The sequence below is a fragment of the Lactuca virosa genome, chromosome 3 (assembly GCF_052849685.1).
Source record: "Lactuca virosa cultivar CGN04683 chromosome 3, Lactuca_virosa_CGN04683_v6, whole genome shotgun sequence".
Taxonomy (NCBI): Eukaryota; Viridiplantae; Streptophyta; class Magnoliopsida; order Asterales; family Asteraceae; genus Lactuca; species Lactuca virosa.
Genome location: NC_136428.1, coordinates 60,735,902 through 60,757,092, shown reverse-complemented (window position 1 = coordinate 60,757,092; position 21,191 = coordinate 60,735,902). Strand labels below are relative to the sequence as shown.

The window sequence follows — 21,191 nt, the reverse complement described above, 5'->3', positions numbered from 1 at the left end:
GAGGTGTTTAAAGTAGGATTTCCAAACAGTATACTCTGTATACCAAACAGACCCTACCTCTTATATGATCTTACCTGACTGTTCCTTATCAGCTATAGATCAATATTCATTAGGATTATTGAAAAATCTAGGTTATCGTTATTATAGTCACAAGAAATATTAGCTATAGATCACACACACACACACACACACACACACACACACACACACATATATATATATATATATATATATGACCGGGTAATACACAACTTCTTCTCCATAGCCAATTTTTTTGTTCAATTGATTTTGCTGTTGAATTCATACATACCTGAACTTTATAACTTTATGATGATAAAGTATGTTACCTGAACTTTATAACTTTATGATGATAAAGTATGTTTAATTATTTACATATTGTATGACAATTTATATGTTTTTATAATTATAACTTCATCCATCACTGTATAAAACAGTAGAGTAAAATGATTATTTTTTATCGGTCAGCACATTCAGTCAACATTCAGTCAGAAACAACTTGGTTTCTTACTTATTTAACATTTATTACCCAGACATATTTTTTTAATCTCAATTAACTATCAAATGGGACCTACATTACTAGTATTGAAAAATTAAAAAATAAAAGATGAATACAAACTTTAAAATAGTCTCATTTTTTACTTTTTTTTTTGTTTTTACCCATCCATCTTCAAGACTTCAACTGCTAGACCGTAACCTTATGGGAAAATGACTTGTCAGGGTAATCATCTTTATCGTTTTGTTCATATTTAGGTAACTTCTTTATTTTTGTACACATTTTACCATTTAACTTTTTATATATGTTCACATATTGCCATTGTCACCGGCTATAGCAGGTGACAATGGTAATATGTGAACAAATTAACAAGTTAAATGGTTAAATATGTCCAAAAAAAGAAAGTTTCTTAAATGTGAACAAAACGAAAAGTTAATTACCCTGATAAGTCATTTTCCCCACTTTTAATAGCGATTTTATTTTTCATATATGTTTGTATTATTTTTTCAAACGTTATTTATAAAATATCCATAGTTTCCTAAATATTAATTAAATATAGGTCAATTTTAAACTTTACTTTTTAATTAATAAATTTGTTTTTGTTTTGTGAATTATTTTATATAAACTCTTATAATTTTTTTCTTTTGTTTTTAAGCATATATAATATTTTTAAAGTAAATAGTATATAACTATAAAATTAAATAAATTAAATAGGTAACAATAAATATGGAGGATCTTTTAAAAAAGTAAAAAGAAAATATTACATAGCAAATAAAAAACAAATAAAAATCTATATAATGTAAATATTTTAAAATTATTCCACCTTTTTAATACTTTTTAATTAGAAGTTTATAAAATTTTAATTTTTTAATACAACGTTTTAAACTAGTAAATAACGAAAGTATTTTAAAATGATATAAAAAAATATTAAATTGTTATATAAAATCTGTGAAATACTTTAAAAATATTGTAAAAGAAAGTTTAGAAATAAATGTATGAAAGTTATAAAAAAAGTTGTATGAAAATGTAAAAAAAAATAAAAAATAAAGTTCAAAACTTATAAGAAAATTTTAAAACATTTATAAAATATTTGGTTTAAAATCACTTGTATTAAAGTTATATAAAAATATAAAAAAATTATAAGCAAAGATTAAAACATTGTATTAGAAAAACCTATAAGAAAAAATATCATAAAAATATTGTAAGAAATTATAAAAATTCTTAAGAAATTTATAAAAAAAATTGTTAATATTTAGACAGTTTTTTTTACACATTTGACCATTTAATTTTTTAAATGTGTTCACAAATGTGTAAAAAAAAAATAAAAAAATAAAAAAATAAAAAAATAAAAAAAAATTGAAGTTACTTAAAGTAAACAAAGACTAAAAGGTCATTTTCCCTGACCCTAACAAAGATGTCTGCAAACCCTAACCCTGACCGCCCTCTTCCACCGAACAACTCCGGCTACCAACACAAATACGATGCTGAAGGAGTAAAGCCACATGACGTTGACTCTGAACCCGTCAACGAGCTCCGTCGGGTTTCGAGCTTCCAGTCCTTCCGTAAGTTGACCTTTGCTAGCCCCAACTTCTACGTCCCCAGTTTTGGGATGATGTTCAACATTCTTTCTGAAATGAACAATAAGATGTGTTCCTCAAGTGGATTTGGTGAGAATGGTTATGTCTGCGATTGGATACCCCATGTATCTAACATCGTCTTCTCTGTTTTAGCTTACGTCCAAACCTTCCGTGCTCAGGGCATTGCTCACCATCTTGAGCATTCCCAACGAACTTGGTTGGATAGATTCATGAGCTCTTTCCCTCTGGATACCATTATCATTCCAGGTCCCTTGGTCCCCTTCTTCCGTTCCATCTCTGTCAGTTCCCCAGGCACTGGAAACTTCTGGGATGTCTTTCCCGCCATCCCTGTTCTCTCGATTAGCGAGGAGTCACTGTATAACCTGAATATTAAGCCCGACTCCAACGTGGAATACTTTGAAGGCCTAACCATGATGCTCCCCAATCTTCCACTCATGATCGATCAATTTTTTCATTTAATGTTGTACTTATTGGCTGATACCACCGAAGTTCCCCGGAAATACTCACAATACGAGCAGCTTCGGAAGATCTTCGGAGTTTCACGCCCTGCTAATGGAAGCCCATTGCTTCCCCACTTCAACAGGTTACTTAAATCTGTTGGATTCTGGAGTCGCCCAGCAGCCTCCGATGGATTGATGGCGAGATACGCATCCCGAATAAGTAGTGCTCAATATTTCCCTCATCCCTTCACCTACGACACCGAACACGCTCCTATTGCCGCCGATGCCACCACTGACCCGCCTATTGACCGGTGGACTCGTATTACTGATTTCTGCAGCTATGCCCATATGGATAAGTGGTTGTATTGGTTCGATATTTTCCTCGGTGGAATGCATACCTTCAACAGCCATTGGAAAGGAAACTGTTCGTTAGGCAGTCTCCACCCTAACACCTCAACCGCCAGCCTGATCCTCTTCAAACAGGTATCGATCCGCGAGTTCCCGGACCGCAGTACTTCAATCTTCGGGCCAGGTACTAGACGGTTGAACCACGCTTCCCACTACTTGGAGTATGATTCCAAGGCAACTTCTACCTGTCCCTACCTGGAACTCGATGATAAGCAGGACGCTCAAATCGCACAACTCAACATCCTCTGTGACGACTACACTAACGACGGCCGCCGCATCGGTGATGTTTGAGTTACTCGCTTCGGCAATTATTGGTCCGTCACCCCGGACTTTTGTGAAACTAATCGGATAAACTTGACTTGGCATCTTCAGTCGGTGGCCATCTCCCCTCACTACTTTACAGAGTAGCTTTTATTACTCTTTCGTCTTCTTTATCTTTGTTGAAGAATCGCCTCTAGCAGTACGTTACAGGTACGTGTTAACTTTTTGCTTCAATTTTATTTTTCTCTATCGGGTTAGGATGCAATGAAAATTCTGAGTGCTGGAATTGTATTTGTGTAAACAGTCTGTATATGTTTTATGTTTGATGTTTGTGTTGTTAAACCTATCTCAATAATTAATACGAATGATTAACATAATAATAATAAGATAGCTATATGTAACACCCAGTATCAGAAAGGCCAAGAAAGGAAAGGAAAACCCTAAGTCAAAGGGGAGTCAACTCGTCGAGTCCAAGGAAGAACTCGACGAGTCGTGGCGGTATCCGTGTGCAAGATTAAGTGACCGACTCGACGAGTCGGTGAGTGGACTCGGCGAGTCAGGTATGGGTTAGGAAGCCCTAATTCCGGGACTTGGTACCCTATTTAAGCATCTTATTCTCTTCCCTAGGGTTCATTTGCAGCCTCTCTCGTCCAGAACCCAAAACCCTAGCCACCCAACTCCATTGTTTGAGCTTTTGAGAAGATTAAGGGCCTTTAGAGTGCATCTTGGAAGCTTGGAGAGAAAGGAGCAAGGAAGGAAGAGTAGATCCAGCCTCCATATCGACTTGGCAACTGTTGGGAGGTAAAAAGTCTGAGCCTTGAGCTTTCAATTGGTAGATCCCCTTTCTAGCTTGCCTTTTTGTCACAATTGGATCATTTCCAAGTAGAATCCGAGTATTAAGCCTTTGAGGATGGACTGGACAACAAATCTGGACACTCTTGAGCTTTAGAAGCTCAAAGTTGTTGCCTTTATCCAGCTAAGGTCCCATTTCATGACCTAGGCCATCATTGTAGCTTGGATTAAGTGTTTTAGCCTCATAACACCTTGCATGCACGTAAAGTTAGCAACTTTACGTGCAATGCTAGCATTAGGAGTCCAGATCTATGAGTTGGAAGTGTTGGAATGAACTGTAATCGACAGAATAGAGATGTCACAAGGTGGACTCGACGAGTCCGTTCATGGACTCGGCGAGTTGGGTCGCAAACCCAAACCCTTCTGTTATGATTCGGATCAGTGAGTGGAGTTAGTGAAGGATCCAGCCTTCTGTTATGATTCGGATCAGTGACGAGTTGTTCATACAACTCGGCGAGTCATGGTCTAGACATTCATACGATGATGATGAACTCGTCGAGTCGGTTGAAGATAGTCCTGAAGTGTTAGATGAAGGAGAACTCGTCGAGTTCTCGCTAGACTCGACGAGTGAAGTCGGGGTTGTTTTGGGATTTGAGGAGCATGGACTCGGCGAGTTGGCAGAACAACTCGACGAGTCGAGTCAACTGGAAGGTTGACTTTGACCTTGAGATGGACTTTGACCAGAGTTGACTTAGTTGACTTCTTGAGGACAGTTAGGCTAAGTGTTACTATTATTGGTGTTTTGTAGCTCGGGGAGCTGGAGGAGCAGCAGTTCGGAGAGTTGTTGGATAGCAGCCAGAGGGTTATCAACAGTTTCAGCAGTACGAGGTGAGTTTTCCCTTTGTGTGTATGGATCTACGGCCACAATGCCGGCCCATGTAGTTATGAGTAGGAAGACCCGGGGGTTAGCCCTAGGCACTGTATGCTAGTATGTTATTCCGGACCAAGGTCCGATGTCGGGCGGGTGCCTGAGGAAGGTTTATGTGTTTGTTATTCCGGATCAAGATCCGATGCCGGGGTAAGCCCGAGGAAAGTTGCATGTTAGATTATACTCGTTGTCTATGTGATACTTGTATGTGCCTGGTAGGGAGGTGAATGTGGGCGAGGTCCCGTATCTTACCATCAGCAGAGTATGGACGGGGTTCCGTATCTCATTAGTAGCAGAGCAGGGGCGAGGCCCGAGTTAGGAAAAGAGTGAGTGTGGGCTGGGGCCCGTATCTCATTATCAGTAGGAGTGTGGACGGGGTTCAATGACTCATCAGTAGTAGACAGGGGCGGGGCCCAAGACAGGCGAGGCCTTAGATCAGTAATGCAGTAGAGTATTATAGCTTATGTGTTATGCGATATGTTATATGTTTGTATATGTTTAGCGGGCGAGGCCCAGAGACAGGCGAGGCCTAAGTGAGACAGATCTGTATACCGAGCGGGGCTCGATGCCAGGCGGGGCCTGATGTCGGGCGGGGTCCGATGCCGGAGTTAGTCCGATGCCGGGCAAGTCCCGATGCAGCGGGTGGGGGCCCAGTATGTGGATAAGTATGTGGTATGTGGTAGGTTGGGGAACTCACTAAGCTTCGTGCTTACGGTTTTCAGTTTTGGTTTCAGATACTTCCGGTAGCAGAGGGAAGAGCTCGGGGTGATCGCATGGCACACACACACAGCAAAGAAGTTTAGCCTGGGATGTTTACTCTGATTAAATGAACAAGCGTTTGAAAAGATACTCTGATTTATTATATGACCCTTTTCGTATGTTGAAATGATTTGATACTATGATTTAGTAATGTTTTAAAAAGAAATATTTGATCATGATTTTTGGGATGTTTCAAGTTGGTATCAGAGCCTTGCTTTGAGGGATTCGGGCACGATTTCAGGTGTGTCTGAACTCAAACTAAGGAAATGGTATAAGGTTTTCAAAAGAAAATCATTTTCGAAAAGAATTTTTGAAAAAGAAACTTAAAAAGAGAAAAGAGTTTTGGAAAAAGAGAAAAGGGTGTGGTGCATGCAATCAGCCGAGCTAAAGTAAGTACCCCAAAATACTCGTACAAGTTATGTTATGATATGCTTATTAGAACGTCATGTTAGATTAGGACTAAGGATCTAGGAGGATGCCTTATGTGCCTGTTATATGTGTATGAGCCTTATGAATTACATGCTAGTACAGATTCTTGATTAGAGGATAGAACAACTTGATTGTATTATGTGGTTATCTTTCCCAATGCCCGAATGCTGCTTGCTTCGTGCTATTAGGAGTTTTAGTTATCTCCAATTAACTAGTAAACGAATATGTTAAGTTACATATCGCAAGGACTAAATAATTTCAGAAGGTTAGGTCTAGCCCTATTTCGCAGCTCTTGTCTGAGTCTAACCGTTGTAGGGTAGGACCTCTCATTCGAAGAATTATCTAGTCTAAGCAATATGTAATGGTATTCGCGAGTTAGTTAAGGGGAGATAACAAGGACTTCTTATGCAGCTGATGGCAGATAGTGAGTTAGAGGTTACCCTAGGGCAAGCCTAGGATGAGAGTAGTGCTGGGAGCAGTAGTAGTAGCAGTGAAAGGGACTTGGTGTAGTCGAGGAAATTCTTGAGGAAAGTACGGATAGATGTGGAAGGTAGTAGGGGCCCATACTACTGAAAGCAGAGGATCTGTACTCGATTCAAGAAAGGGCTGAGATGAAACCAGGAAACTTGTAGTGTGAGTGTGATCCCTCGGTAGAAAGGTGTATTCTGATGATAGTTATGATTTGTTGCAGAATGGTGACACTACGGGGTAGACCAGTTGGCGGATCAGGCGCCGGAGAGGGGTCAGGCTCGGGTTCAGGGGCCGAGCAGCTCGAGGAGCGGATGTGAGAGTTTGTATCAGCTGAGATCACGCGCAGCATCTTAGACCAGACCCCTGTGATCTTTGGCACGGTCAAGGAGGGTATACTAGAGATTTTGGACGAGAGGCTGGGAGCCTTTCGCGCAGAGATGATGGCTTTGATGGGAGCGCGTACCTTGACGTTTTGAGAGTTTAGAGCTTGCGGAGCACCAGATTATCACGGGGCTAGGGACCCCATTGCTAGCGGCGGATGGTTGGCAGATATCGCCAACGCTTTCCGTACGAGCCGGTGTCCCGAGGGGGACAAAGTCCGACTTGCCTCCTGTCTTCTGAAGGACAGAGCACGAGATTGGTGGGAGGAGGTTGGACATGCCATTGGTGATGATGCCGCATTGGATGCGATGACATGGAGTGATTTCTCGACCCGGTTCAGGGCTGAGTTTGCACCGATGATTGAGGTGCAACAGTTAGCACGGGAGTTTCAGGATCTGAGGCAGACTACTGAGACAGTGGCGGAGATCACCGCCAAGTTCAGAGAGAGGGCTCTTCTTGTTCCGCAGTATGTCGCGGATGAGGAAATGAAGAAGGCCCGATATCACGAGATGTTGAGAGCTGACATCAGGAGGTTTGTGAGCCGGTGCAGCTGCAAGACGCTGGAGGACATGATTGCTCGGGCTAGGGAGAGGGAGATTGATCTGGAGCAGATCAGGAAGAGGAAGCCGGATGAGATTCAGGTAGCCACAGGTTCAGGCAAGAGACCCAGGGGGTCGGATTCGAGATCGAGGGATTTCCAGAGCCGCAGCCGATGTGGCAAGTGTGGCAGGACGCATGAGGGTGCGTGCAGGAGCGGTAGTGGTGGTGATTCAGGCTGCTTCAAGTGCGGCCGGACTGGCCATTTCAGCAGAGATTGTATAGCTACCATCCCTCAGGGATCAGACATGATTTGTTTTCATTGCAGTTAGAGGGGCCACAAGAAGGCTCAGTGTCCGAGTTTGCTTTCAGCAGGACAGGTGATAGCACCTGCTCCTGCGACTTTGAGGATCACCGACGGTCGGCAGGGCCGGGCAGAGGCGCCTACGACACGGAGCAGGGCGTACCAGTTGGTTTCAGATGACATGCGAGCAGCCCCGGATGTGGCAGGTGCGTATCCTTTAGCTGCTTGACAGTCTTATTGATGATTTAATTGCTATGGTACTGCATCGATATTAGTGGTTGTACTTTGAATTCTGTTTCCTGCTTATGATTGAGTTATATGCCATCTGCATACCATGGGTTTAGAGTAGTAGTCCATAGTTGTATCCCTTTTAGAGCAGGTCACTCAGGATGCGGTCGCGGTAGCAAGCGTGAAATTGGGACTCTAGAAGTATTTCACCAACTTTCAAGGACAGTGGCGTCGTGGTATTGGTTAGCTTTGGAGCTAGTTGAGTCAAAGTGGGGGAGAGCCCTCCAAGTATTCAGGATCAGAAGTAAGTAAAGATTTGGAATGAGTTCGCAACTCTATTGAGCAGAGAAATAGTCTGAGTGGCTGTTTGGATGAGAAACGCGTGAGTTGGGAGTTTGGGAAACTTCTCAGTGTTGGGTGCGTGTAATAGCGATCAGTAGATGATTGGTTTGGGAAACCAGGTTGAAGATTTTCTCGGCGGGACGTGATTGTAGCTAGGATGTAAGACTACCGGACAGCCGTAGCATTCACCAGTAGGTAGACAGTACGGGGAGTGTAGTGAGGCTACGTGATGACCATAGTAATCACGTTAGACGATAGCTGGTTCGGAAAACCAGGTTGGAGGATCGCCAACAGGACTCGAGTGAGTCAAGATGCAGATTGAGTGAATGTCAGGCATGGGATGCTTTCTGATTAGTAGTCAGTGTAGAGACAGCATGGGGAGTGTGGTAAGACTGCGGGATAGCCGCAACATTTGTTAGTAGCCAGTTAGAGGAGGGTGGGCGAGGGCCCGTATCTCCTGGATAAGGGAGTGTGGGCGAGGGCCCGTATCTCCTAGTTAGCGGAGTGAGGGTGAGGCCCGTATCTCCTAGTTAGTATGGTCGGGATCAGGTAGACATAGTTCGTTGAGATTTAGTGTGGAGGCAGGCCTGCATAGCCCTAGATAGGTGAGACCAGAGGGAGAGGCCACTCCAAGATACAGTTGGGTGAGACCCGTGGGCGAGGCCCGTATATTAGTAGCAGTACAGGTGAAACTAGAGGGAGAGACCGCTCTAGATCTAGTTTGGGTGAGACCCGTGGGCGAGGCCCGTGAGATTTTAGCAGCGCAGGTGGAACCTGGTAGAGACTTTAGAGACAAGATAGGGGATCGAGGATCCCAGGATTTAGAGAGCCAGAGTGGCAAGGTAGACAGAGCAATTTTAGTTAGCCGAAGCTTCCTTCGGAAGTCGCTGAGAGCGACTGAGAGATGGAGTTGAGTTCAATAACCGGTAGGAGTCCGGTAGCCAAGGTAATGACAGATTAGTTGGGACCGGGGTGGTCTCAGTTCGTCCGGAGAGCGGATCAGAGACAGCAGAATCTTCGGACAGGGATAGCAATAAGGGGATCCGTGAGTGGAAGTAATTAGTTGACTGAGAGGTGCTAGGCCACTAACAGCAGGATTAAATAATCTCAGAGTGAGTGATTTGACTCTGTTGCGCAGCTCTCGTTTGAGTCTAACCGTTGCAGGGATGAGTCTATTACTCGAAGGATTATCTGATCCATTCGCTGGGATGGGTACTTAGCACTAAGTTATAGTAGTAAGAAGTATTCAGTATGTATCGGCAGTGGTGACCAACACTGGGAGTGACTGGAGTAATGGATATCGTGAAGGATATGTCCTTCACAGTGATAGAGGAAATGATTAGTTATGGAACGTTGCCTTGGGAAGGCCAGTAAACGCGCAAGGAAAAAGGGGGTGAACCCCTAGGATGTCCAGCATAAGTACTCGGGGAGTACCGGAAGGATTGTCAGTTGAGTAAGTTGTGTTCTTAGGATTAACGGGACCAGAGTGCACTTGAGGATTGTTATTTGCAAGGACTAGTGTTAGTCTGAATGACCGGGCGGAAGGTCAATGGAAGTGGTCAGCAGGAGTTAGATTCATCAGGCAGGAAGGTTGAAAGCAGATTGCAGGACAGTTGGCCGTAGCGGACTTCGAGGACGAAGTCTAGTTTAAGTGGGGGAGAGTTGTAACACCCAGTATCAGAAAGGCCAAGAAAGGAAAGGAAAACCCTAAGTCAAAGGGGAGTCAACTCGTCGAGTCCAAGGAAGAACTCGACGAGTCGGAGCGGGATTCGTGTGCAACATTAAGTGACCGACTCGACGAGTCGGTGAGTAGACTCGGCGAGTCAGGTCTGGGTTAGGAAGCCCTAATTCTGGGACTTGGTACCCTATTTAAGCATCTTATTCTCTTCCCTAGGGTTCATTTACAGCCTCTCTCGTCCAGAACCCAAAACCCTAGCCACCCAACTCCATTGTTTGAGCTTTTGAGAAGATTAAGGGCCTTTAGAGTGCATCTTGGAAGCTTGGAGAGAAAGGAGCAAGGAAGGAAGAGTAGATCCAGCCTCCATATCGACTTGGCAACTGTTGGGAGGTAAAAAGTCTGAGCCCTGAGCTTTCAATTGGTAGATCCCCTTTCTAGCTTGCCTTTTTGTCACAATTGGATCATTTCCAAGTAGAATCCGAGTATTAAGCCTTTGAGGATGGACTGGACAACAAATCTGGACACTCTTGAGCTTTAGAAGCTCAAAGTTGTTGCCTTTATCCAGCTAAGGTCCCATTTCATGACCTAGGCCATCATTGTAGCTTGGATTAAGTGTTTTAGCCTCATAACACCTTGCATGCACGTAAAGTTAGCAACTTTACGTGCAATGCTAGCATTAGGAGTCCAGATCTATGAGTTGGAAGTGTTGGAATGAACTGTAATCGACAGAATAGAGATGTCACAAGGTGGACTCGACGAGTCCGTTCATGGACTCGGCGAGTTGGGTCGCAAACCCAAACCCTTATGTTATGATTCGGATCAGTGAGTGGAGTTAGTGAAGGATCCAGCCAGACTGGGTCCGTAATGGACATGAAGATCATAGTACTCGACGAGTTCGAGGAGGAACTCGGCGAGTCCAAGACAATCTCATTTGTTATGAAGATGAACTCGACGAGTTGTTCATACAACTCGTCGAGTCATGGTCTAGACATTCATACGATGATGATGAACTCGACGAGTTCAAGGATGAACTCGGCGAGTCGGTTGAAGATAGTCCCGAAGTGTTAGATGAAGGAGAACTCGTCGAGTTCTCGCTAGACTCGACGAGTGAAGTCGGGGTTGTTTTGGGATTTGAGGAGCATGGATTCGGCGAGTTGGCAGAACAACTCGACGAGTCGAGTCAACTGGAAGGTTGACTTTGACCTTGAGATGGCCTTTGACCAGAGTTGACTTAGTTGACTTCTTGAGGATAGTTAGGCTAAGTGTTACTATTATTGGTGTTGGTAGCTCGGGGAGCTGGAGGAGCAGCAGTTCGGAGAGTTGTTGGATAGCAGCCAGAGGGTTATCAACAGTTTCAGCAGTACGAGGTGAGTTTTCCCTTTGTGTGTATGGGTCTACGGCCACAATGCCGGCCCATGTAGTTATGAGTAGGAAGACCCGGGGGTTAGCCCTAGGCACTGTATGCTAGTATGTTATTCCGGACCAAGGTCCGATGCCGGGCGGGTGCCTGAGGAAGGTTTATGTGTTTGTTATTCCGGATCAAGATCCGATGCCGGGGTAAGCCCGAGGAAAGTTGCATGTTAGATTATACTCGTTGTCTGTGTGATACTTGTATGTGCCTGGTAGGGAGGTGAGTGTGGGCGAGGTCCTGTATCTTACCATCAACAGAGTATGGACGGGGTTCCGTATCTCATTAATAGCAGAGCAGGGGCGAGGCCCGAGTTAGGGAAAGAGTGAGTGTGGGCTGGGGCCCGTATCTCATTATCAGTAGGAGTGTGGACGAGGTTCCATGACTCATCAGTAGTAGACAGGGACAGGGCCCAAGACAAGCGAGGCGTTAGATCAGTAATGCAGTAGAGTATTATAGCTTATGTGTTATGCGATATGTTATATGTTTGTATATGTTTAGCGGGCGAGGCCCAGAGACAGGCGAGGCCTAAGTGAGACAGATCTGTATACCGAGCGGGGCTCGATGCCAGGCGGGGCCTGATGTCGGGCGGGGTCCGATGCCGGAGTTAGTCCGATGCCGGGCAAGTCCCGATGCAGCGGGTGGGGGCCCAGTATGTGGATAAGTATGTGGTATGTGGTAGGTTGGGGAACTCACTAAGCTTCGTGCTTACGGTTTTCAGTTTTGGTTTCAGGTACTTCCGGTAGCGGAGGGAAGAGCTCGGGGTGATCGCATGACACACACACACAACAAAGAAGTTTAGCCTGGGATGTTTACTCTGATTAAATGAACAAGCGTTTGAAAAGATACTCTGATTTATTATATGACCCTTTTCGTATGTTGAAATGATTTGATACTATGATTTAGTAATGTTTTAAAAAGAAATTTTTGATCATGATTTTTGGGATGTTTTATTATATGGCAGTACATATGCTTTTTAGATTTCTCTACATTTGAAATGTGTCAAAGAAATACTTTTAGGAGTTGTAAACATTCGTAATTATGCACATTTGATATGTAAAATGGTAAAACATTGTTTAATTTTTTCTACAATGCGAGAAAACACAATGTAAATGGTAAATAAAAGTAATAATGAAACATCATAAACCAACCAAAAACTTAATGATAACATATTAAATCTAAAAGAATAAAAACTAAAATCTTAATTAAACTTAATTTTTATATAACATGAAATCCGACTCTATGCAAAACGATTTCTTCGCCATTATAAACAAGAAAACGTGTACTCAAAAAACCAACTAACGTTTTATTTGGATAAGCCACACAAGAAGAAATAAGTTTATAAATAGATAGAAAACAATATTATCAAATTTTAACCTAATCAACAATAAGTCAATTTCAGTTTAAGATAAGTCGGACTTCAATTTGATTATATAAATTTAACACAAAATTTTAAAGTTGATTTTAAAAATATTATTAAAAATAAAAATTAATTGAAAAGGCATTATTTTGCAAGGATTAATCCGATATCTATGAAGGAAAATATATCAAAAGTAGAAAATGAGTGGATACATTCCATTCCCGTGTTTGACAAGTTCATTGGTGGAATACAGGCTCCCGATTCCGGATTCGATTCAATCGCCAAATCCGGTTCTTAATGAAATTGGAAGATTAGAATTAGGAATCCGATTCCGCCGTCTCTCCACCATCCCTAATCCGTCGATATCCTCCATCGGCGACCGTGGAAGCCTCGCTCTTCTTCCCATAGCCTGCTGAAATCTAGGTATTTCTATCTAATAGCCTCCGCCTCCACTATACGTGTTCATATATGTATGTATATGCGTGTGTATGAGTCTATATAAACACCGTTTCTTCTAATGGCTTAAAACCAAAGCGGCATATACTATTTGATCGTTATATTAACTATGTGATAGTGTACAATCATATTCGCTCTGTTCCAGAATGAAAGAAGCGAAATCAGTTCAGCTTTTGGGGGGCTTTTTAACATTCGCTCTTCATTCTTCCATAGAAATTTGATATCTGCGTGGAACTTCATGAAAAGGAATAGGGTTTCAGCTGAGATGAAAAATGCAGTTATTGAAATTTTACAAAACCAATGTTAGTTTTGAGTTTCATATGCTAACGGAAACTTATATTGTTTGGTATTTTCCAGGAATGGGTAGAGTATCTGAAAGAGGTTCCAAAATCAAGAAACATAAATGGACAAGAAGAGAAGATGAAGCACTGATATCTGCACTCACAGGGCTATGTCAAAATGGTTGGAAAAGAGACAATAACATCTTCAGAAGTGGATACACAACTGTCCTGGAGAAAGAACTGAAATCAAAGCTTCCTGGATGCAATCTCAAAGCCAGTCCCCACATCGAATCAAGGCTCAAAACCTTAAAGAAGCACTGTGATGCAATCACAGATATGAAAGATGCATTTGGTATAGAATGGAAAAGTGCAGATTCCACATTAATATGCTATGATGATGATGTATGGGAAGATTGGGTGAAGGTAAACCATCTATGATCTATCCATCTCAATTCTCAAACATACTCAACGATTCTCAATCTCATTTTCATATGTTTCTATATTTGGCATTGTAGGATCATTCAGATGCTAAAGGCTTGAGAAATAAGCCATTTCCTTACTATGATGAGTTGTGTCTGATATTTGGAAAAACCAGAGGCAATCACAAGACTGTTGAGGATGCATCAAATGGCAACAAAGCCATTGCAGTATACGAGAATAGTGATTTAGCATTTGATCAAGCATACAGAAGTAATGAGAAAGTGTTGGAGACTGAAAACCATGAGTCTGACCATGAAGAGGGAAATGATCATAAAGGTGATGAAATGGGAGCTGATGATTTGAATGATCATGACCATGATGATGATGATGATGACAACGATGATGATGATGATGATGTTTCAATAGATGATATTATAAGGACTCCAGATAGTGCTAACAAGACAAAGAAAGGTCAAGGTCAAGGTAGTGGAAGTTGTATGTCTGGAATGGAATTAGCCAAGATATTTGAGGCATTGCTTAAGAGGAATGAGGAACAGTATTCGATTCTGGCGGGATTAGTAGGGCGGGAGGTGGCGGCAGATAAGGCGGCAGCTGAGAAGAGAGCGGGGTTGAATGGGGAGTTGAAGAGAATACCAAATCTTGGTCTACAAGCAAGACTTAGAGCAGCATCTATAATTGTTGGTGATCAAGCCAAACTTGATCTTTTTTATAGTCTTGAGAGTGAAGAAAGAAAGGAGTGGGTGTCAATGTTACTTTCTGGGCTTATTTAGGGTCATGGAGATGAAGGTTTTTCATGAAGCTTAACTTTATTTTGTTAATTAAACAGTTAGTTAGAAAGGTTCCTTTAGAACTCATTTTCTTACTCTTGTTAGTGTATGGTTTCATCATATATCTAATAGTTATTCTGTTCAGAACATTTCTCTTTTGTCTTTTGACAATTAGCATACAAGATTTCTTCTTTATTTTATATGCATGCCTGAAGCTTCATATCACATGTATGTATATATATTATTAGGGCTTGTGGGTATACTAAACAAATGATGTTGCTAATATATTACTTATTGGATGTCTTTGTAAATTATAAAATAGTTCATCCTTATTTGTCACATGGTCATTGCTTCTGGTAGGGTTTAAGGTTTAGAGTTTTAGGAAGAATACTCGGCTAATGAACATGTATGCTTAGAAGTGTCTACACTTTATGATGGTAGTTAGTTTAGTAAATGTTCTTCATATATTTTATTGGTTACCATGTAGCTTATATATTGTATCTTCTTTGACAATGAAATGAATTGTTAATAATTTTAAATAAAGTTTTCTTGCATAAATTAATAAAATAAAACTAAAAAACCTCCAACAGGATATTATTAACTTTTTTTTTTAATATAATTTACACTTACAAAATGTAATGCTAGCTTTAAATGTGAAATAAATATAATAAATTCTTAAATTTACAATTCTTAAATCTTCAAATATGTAAAGTATTTAATCTTCAATCGTCATATGGTGTATATTTAAGGAAATTAAGTAATCTAAACACTTTTTAATGCGTATTTGGAAAAAATACATTTTTTTTTTTGCAAAAATAACCATTTTGTCCGAAATGAGGCATTCCGGACCAAGAAAAAATATTTTCTTGACTAACTTCGGAATGACATTCCGGATTCCGGACCAAGATTCCGAACTAAAATTTCAAAAAAAAAACTCCAGAATTTCAACAACAAGTCCGAAATCCGAAGAACAATTCCGAAATTTCAAGAAAAAAAATCACTTTTTTTTTCTTAATTTAACAAAAAATTAAATAAACAGAGTAATATGAAATATATACAATATGAGTGCATAAAATCAGACATTTTATTGAAAACCGATGATATTAAACATTACGAAATGTAGCGTTCGGAATCCCAAAAAAACAAAATAACTTCTTTGAAAATTAATAAAAGAAAATATGAACAAGCAGTCCGAAGAAAGTGATTATTTTTCAAAAACTGAAAAATTTTGGTTATTTTCTTTGAAAACCTTGTTTATAATGGTTAGTTTACTCAATTTTCTATATATTTATTAGTCTTTACTAATTGTATTTAAGTTAGACTAAGGTCATTGACTTTCTTTTTGTTGGGACTTGTTAGAATACTGGTGGGATGTCAAGTCCACCAAGCAAATTACACCATTTGTTTGCAAATAAAACGTAATATAATGGTAAAAAGGGGTATCGGTCCTCGGGGAAATGGTTGTATTCAATCACCAATGCAATCTAAAAGAACTATTGTAAATAAACTAACTAACTACAATTAAACTAAAAGGGGGGGGGGGGTGTTATGATTGCTTGAAAACTAAAAGACTTGAATAACTAAAAACTTGCAATTAAGCAAGATAGTGAGATGCTCAAATGTTGGGAACAATTGGTTAACCAAGGCAATTCAACACAATGAACATTTGTGTGCTTATCATTAGGATTCAACATGAAGCTTATCATTCATCCCAAATTGGTTATAGCAATCATGAAGCATGATATGCCAAGATTCCTCTTAGGTAGTATGGAGGTTGGGGAAGCCCACAACACACCTTCTTAATCAAGATCAAGGGTTTAATTGAAGCAATTGGACCCAAAAAGTTAATTAGCCTTAAGAAAGAAGGAATCCCCAATTCCTAGAGGATGTCAATGCTTACACATCCATAAATGAGCTATGATTCATAAACTAGAGATGATTTTTACCATCATAAAGCCCTTGTTCTAAGTTAATTCAATGATTCAATGCAAAACCAAAGAAATAAACTAACAATAGCTCATTCAAGTGCCAAGCTCATGATCAAAGCATTAAACAAGCATAAGAAATATGATCTAGAACCATAAACATAAGATAATTGATAATCTAGCATGAATCCTTCAAAAACCCACAAACATTCAAAGGTTTTAACCAAAGTTAACCAATATAAAGGGTTTAGCCACTCATGACAATAGAACAACAATCACAAAAGTCTAATTGCATAAAGAAACTACCAAATAACTTGGAAAGATGAAGAGAAATGAGTATTGAGCTTCAAAATCGCCTCTTCCAGGTCTCCAATGGTGTAAAATCGAAGTTATGGCTGCTAGATCTGATTCCCCAAGGTAATGGCAAGCCAAATGACCAAAATGCCCAAACTGGGCAGTTGCGCGGGTACCCGCGCGACGAAAATTCCACCCGCGCAAATGTTGTTGTAATGCTATTGGTCCTTCATTCCTCCACTCCACCCTTCCACTACCAAAGATTCATTTGATCCCCTCCATATCCATGTGATTTAAACCAACCAATTATCATTTAGCTACAAAAGTGGATACTCCAAGCCCAAAAATAGGAGTTTATGACCCATCTTCACAAGTACAAAATATCCAAGTCTTCAACTCTTTAAGGCCCAAGTCTTCTATTATGGATCCGCCAACCCCAATAGCGCCTCGAGAGCCCATAAGTCCGTCTTCGCTCTCATCCATAATCGCGATAAGCTCTAAACCCCTACAAAATACCTCATGCAACATAAAAAGCACCCGGTACGATCCATACTAAAGAAAATAAATAAAATACAATGCAATAATGATAAAAATATCTAAAAATCTAAAATAAACTAATAAAAATAAGGAAATAAAATAAGCTATCAAATCACCCCAAGCTTAAACCTAACTTGTCCTCAAGTTAGAACAAGACTAAAATGAGCTCGGGATGAGCTAAAGCTAAAAAGGAAAAAGAAAGGTACCATAGAACTTGGTCAACATCAGTCAACATGGTCAGAATTAGTCATTCATGGACCCTACACATCCTCAAAATGTTTCCCGCTTTAGAGCCATAAACCACATTCTCAACCACTTGATGGGCGAATAGATCACGGCTGGATGCAGTCGTGGTGTGCAAGACAAAGGAAACAGAGATGCGCCCAGTGGGGGCACTTTAAATCACCAATGCAGATCATAATGCACGAAGGAAAGGCGCCTATTCACACACTATGATTCCTACATTTGTCAGGCTAAAGTGTATAGTACGAAATAGGGTTTTGCAGCGCGGCCTCCGGGCAAACATCCGGTTTCAGAGGCTTCTCCCTTGTACTGTCCTTTACAGTCTACCGTCTAATCGTCAAGGCCTTTTCTCACCAAAAATCAAAAATAAAATAAAACAATAAAAATTCTACTTAACCTAAATCTTAAACCTAACAACTTAAATCTTCAATCTTGAACTTCTGTTATTTGGTCTTCAGCCTCCTTGTTGCTCGATATTCAGTCTTCTTATCTCTCCCTTTTTTATTATTATTATTATTATTATTTTTTCAACTAAAGCCTTGAACTTGGATTCTTGTTCTTCTTTTTGTGTTGCTCATTTTCTTCATTTTTCTTCTTTGTTTTTGTTGCTTTTCTTTAATCCTCTTCATTGTTTCTTCTTGTCTTCACTTTTCCAATTTCTTCATTTTTTTGTGTTTTCTTCTTTGAAGGTCTAAGGAATTTCACCATGTAACAAATGACGGAGGCTAACATGAACGCCTAATGATCATTGACAATGTGTCAAGATCAACTAAAAAGGGTGGGGAATGACTCAAAAATGGGTGTTACCGAAAATACTTGGTCCCAAAAGATGTGAATTGGGGGACCCATTTCAAAGTTCATAAACCACCTCAATGCAAGGTGTGATAAACAAAATCTATCTAACTATCTACTCTAGACCCCTAGAAAAATGATAACCTATCCTAAAAAGGTGGTGAGAATCTAACTAAGTAAGGCTCGGACGAGACTAGGGAGTACTAAAGGGTACTCCCTCCAAAACCAAGATGCGAGTCTTCAATATCTTCAATGTCTTCAAAATACCTTACCGGGCTAATCTTTGCTCGCACACATTGGCATGACCAACCACATCCCTCCGCACCTAGACCCAATCAAGCTACCTGCATCTGACCCCCACACAAGTGGTCTCAAAGTGGTATGTGAGGCTCAAAACGTGTCCCATTTATCCAATACAAGGAATTCCATATTAAGACCCGGGACCAATCTATGATTCAATACTTATGACTCGGTGCTCTGGTACTTGTAGGGATGAGAAGACAAGAGAGAACAAAAATGCATGAACTTAAACTAGGATGCATCTAAAAAGTATGAAAATTAGAAAAGAACGAAAGAAAATATGCAATATTTTTGAATTTTTCATGCAATTTTTATGAATGACCTAAATGAGTTACTCTAAATGCAACTATATACAACCTAAATGCAATAAAAATAAAATATAAGAATACCTCACCCCAAGCTTAAAATGAAGCATTGTTCTCAATGCTTAGGATGAGAGTAAGGAAGGATCATACTGGGATCAAGGTGGAGGAGGCCTACGAGGGGGGTAACCGTCATCGGGCCGAAAATGATACCAAAGATCCTCCATGTAGTTATTGGCGCGGGCTTGTTGCTCCTCGATGCGACGAATGACTGTTGTGTTCCGGTTGCCCTGGAGGCGCAATGAGGCAACCTGACTATAGATATCAAGAGGGAATTCGTGCTCGGGACCAGGTTCATTGTGTTGCTGATAGGAGTGGTACTCTTGTTGCGGCTGAAAGTGTGATCCCGAGGGCTGAGCATAAGGTGGTGGCAATTGTCGGATCGGGAGGTCATAATGGTCTTTGGCCTCAAATGGACTACCAGCATTGGAATTGTCGACTTGCATTTCATCATCATCATAGTGTAGCTCTTCACCCAAGAACCAAGTTTCAGGCTTGCTGGTGGAAAAGGCGGAGATGCTAGGATTAGGCAAGATGTAAACTGGTTCCTTGACATGATTGAGCCAAGAAAAATGGTTATAACGGGTAGGATGAGGCATCAGTAATTCCATCCGGGTGAGGGCTATGCAGTCAAGGAGGTAAAGAGGTGGATCATTCACTGGCACATACTCAGACTCGGAAAAGTGGAGGCCCACACCCAAACCAATTAGGGTAATGAAACCTCCGATGCAAATATCGCCAGTGGTCTTCGTGCGAAGGCTGTCACACTTATCCAAGAAAAAGGTGGCGAAACTGGGGCAAGACCAATGTAGATGGCTCATGCAATAGAGGAAATAGAGCTCGACTGTGTTTATTTGTCCCGGCTCACGACGAGCAAAGATGGAAGTTGAAAGGATTCGGTGGGCGATTCTCCAACAAGGATAGATGATGTAAGGATCTTTTTGGCGACTTGGATTGAAGTTTGGAAGACTTGTTATTTGAGTCCAAAACTCTACATTAGGCACGCGTTTGAATCGAGTCCACTGATGGCTATAGATGTCGGTGTTGAAGGGACTGTATGTGCCCATGATGGTGTTGAGGGTGTCGTATGTGAGTCGGTGCTGCCGACCCTGGAGTTTAAATGTGAGCACCCCTGCTGCGTCATCCCGTGCATAAGTGGATAGGAACTCTAGTGTGGGTTGTTAGTAAGTGCGCGCGGAAAGATCGAGGAATTCTTGCCAACCTATGTTGAAGAACAGTTGTTGCAGGCAATCGTCAAGGCCAAGGTGCGTCATTGAGTCTTGGTGGTAAAATTTGGTGGCTCGAATTGCACGTTTTTGGTGGTTTGACCGGAATTGTTTGATTTGTGCACTCGTGAGGACAAGGTTACCCGGACGATCGGTATTCTCGATTGACGCTTTTTTTGTGGATTGCGAGGATGAAGCCTCCCGGGAAGAACCATGAGAGGCGTGAATGGTTTTGTCCCTTGCCATTGTACCTGTTAATAAACCTAGCAAACACAAAAACTTGGCCAAAATTATCCCTCACACTCGCCTCACACCAATCCAATCGAACCAAATAGCAAAAATATAAATCGGGCAAAGTTCCAAACTTGCAATTTGGCACAAGTCAATGCAATCCAATCAATTCAAGGCAAACTAAGGCTAATTCAAATCAATCTAATGCATAGCACAAACCTATTAAGATTAGAACTTGAATGCAATAAAATTAAAAGAAATGTACCAATTTCGTGTGCTGAAACCCGCAAATAAATCCGTAAAAACCGCACCCCAAGCTTGAATTGAACCCGTAAGGTTGAATCTTTTGAATCTCCGGTGAGAAACAAAAATTTTGAAATTTTTTGTCAAAACGAGTGGCGGCGGCCGGCGGCGGAGCTAGGGTTTCCGGCGAGGAGATTTTCTCGAATTAATAGTAGATCGGCGTGTGGTAGAGTGCTTGGTGAATAATGCCCCAAG

The 21,191-nt window shown here is 41.1% G+C and overlaps 2 protein-coding genes across 2 annotated transcripts; both read left to right on the top strand.

Annotated features, from left to right (window-relative positions):
• Positions 1-1,928: 1,928 nt before the first annotated feature.
• On the top strand, positions 1,929-12,412 carry ILR2 (iaa-leucine resistant 2). The gene is made up of 2 exons (XM_079081524.1): positions 1,929-3,431; positions 12,212-12,412. The coding sequence occupies exon 1, from the start codon at positions 1,929-1,931 to the stop codon at positions 3,249-3,251; it is 1,323 nt and encodes a 440-aa protein (XP_078937650.1). The 3' UTR covers positions 3,252-3,431; positions 12,212-12,412.
• A 634-nt stretch (positions 12,413-13,046) lies between these two features.
• On the top strand, positions 13,047-14,983 carry LOC145165806 (uncharacterized). The gene is made up of 3 exons (XM_079084705.1): positions 13,047-13,261; positions 13,652-13,998; positions 14,091-14,983. Exons 2-3 carry the CDS (start codon positions 13,654-13,656, stop codon positions 14,784-14,786), a joined length of 1,041 nt encoding a protein of 346 aa, XP_078940831.1. The 5' UTR covers positions 13,047-13,261; positions 13,652-13,653; the 3' UTR covers positions 14,787-14,983.
• The last annotated feature ends 6,208 nt before the right edge of the window (positions 14,984-21,191 follow it).

What these genes read in the sequence shown, in the direction of transcription:
- LOC145165806 (XM_079084705.1), top strand. Translation starts at nt 13,654, where the DNA reads ATGGGTAGAGTATCTGAAAGAGGTTCCAAAATCAAGAAACATAAATGG. An exon ending in TATGGGAAGATTGGGTGAAG is followed by an intron (nt 13,999 to 14,090) that starts GTAAACCATCTA and finishes TTGGCATTGTAG; the next exon opens with GATCATTCAGATGCTAAAGG.
- ILR2 (XM_079081524.1), top strand. Translation starts at nt 1,929, where the DNA reads ATGTCTGCAAACCCTAACCCTGACCGCCCTCTTCCACCGAACAACTCC.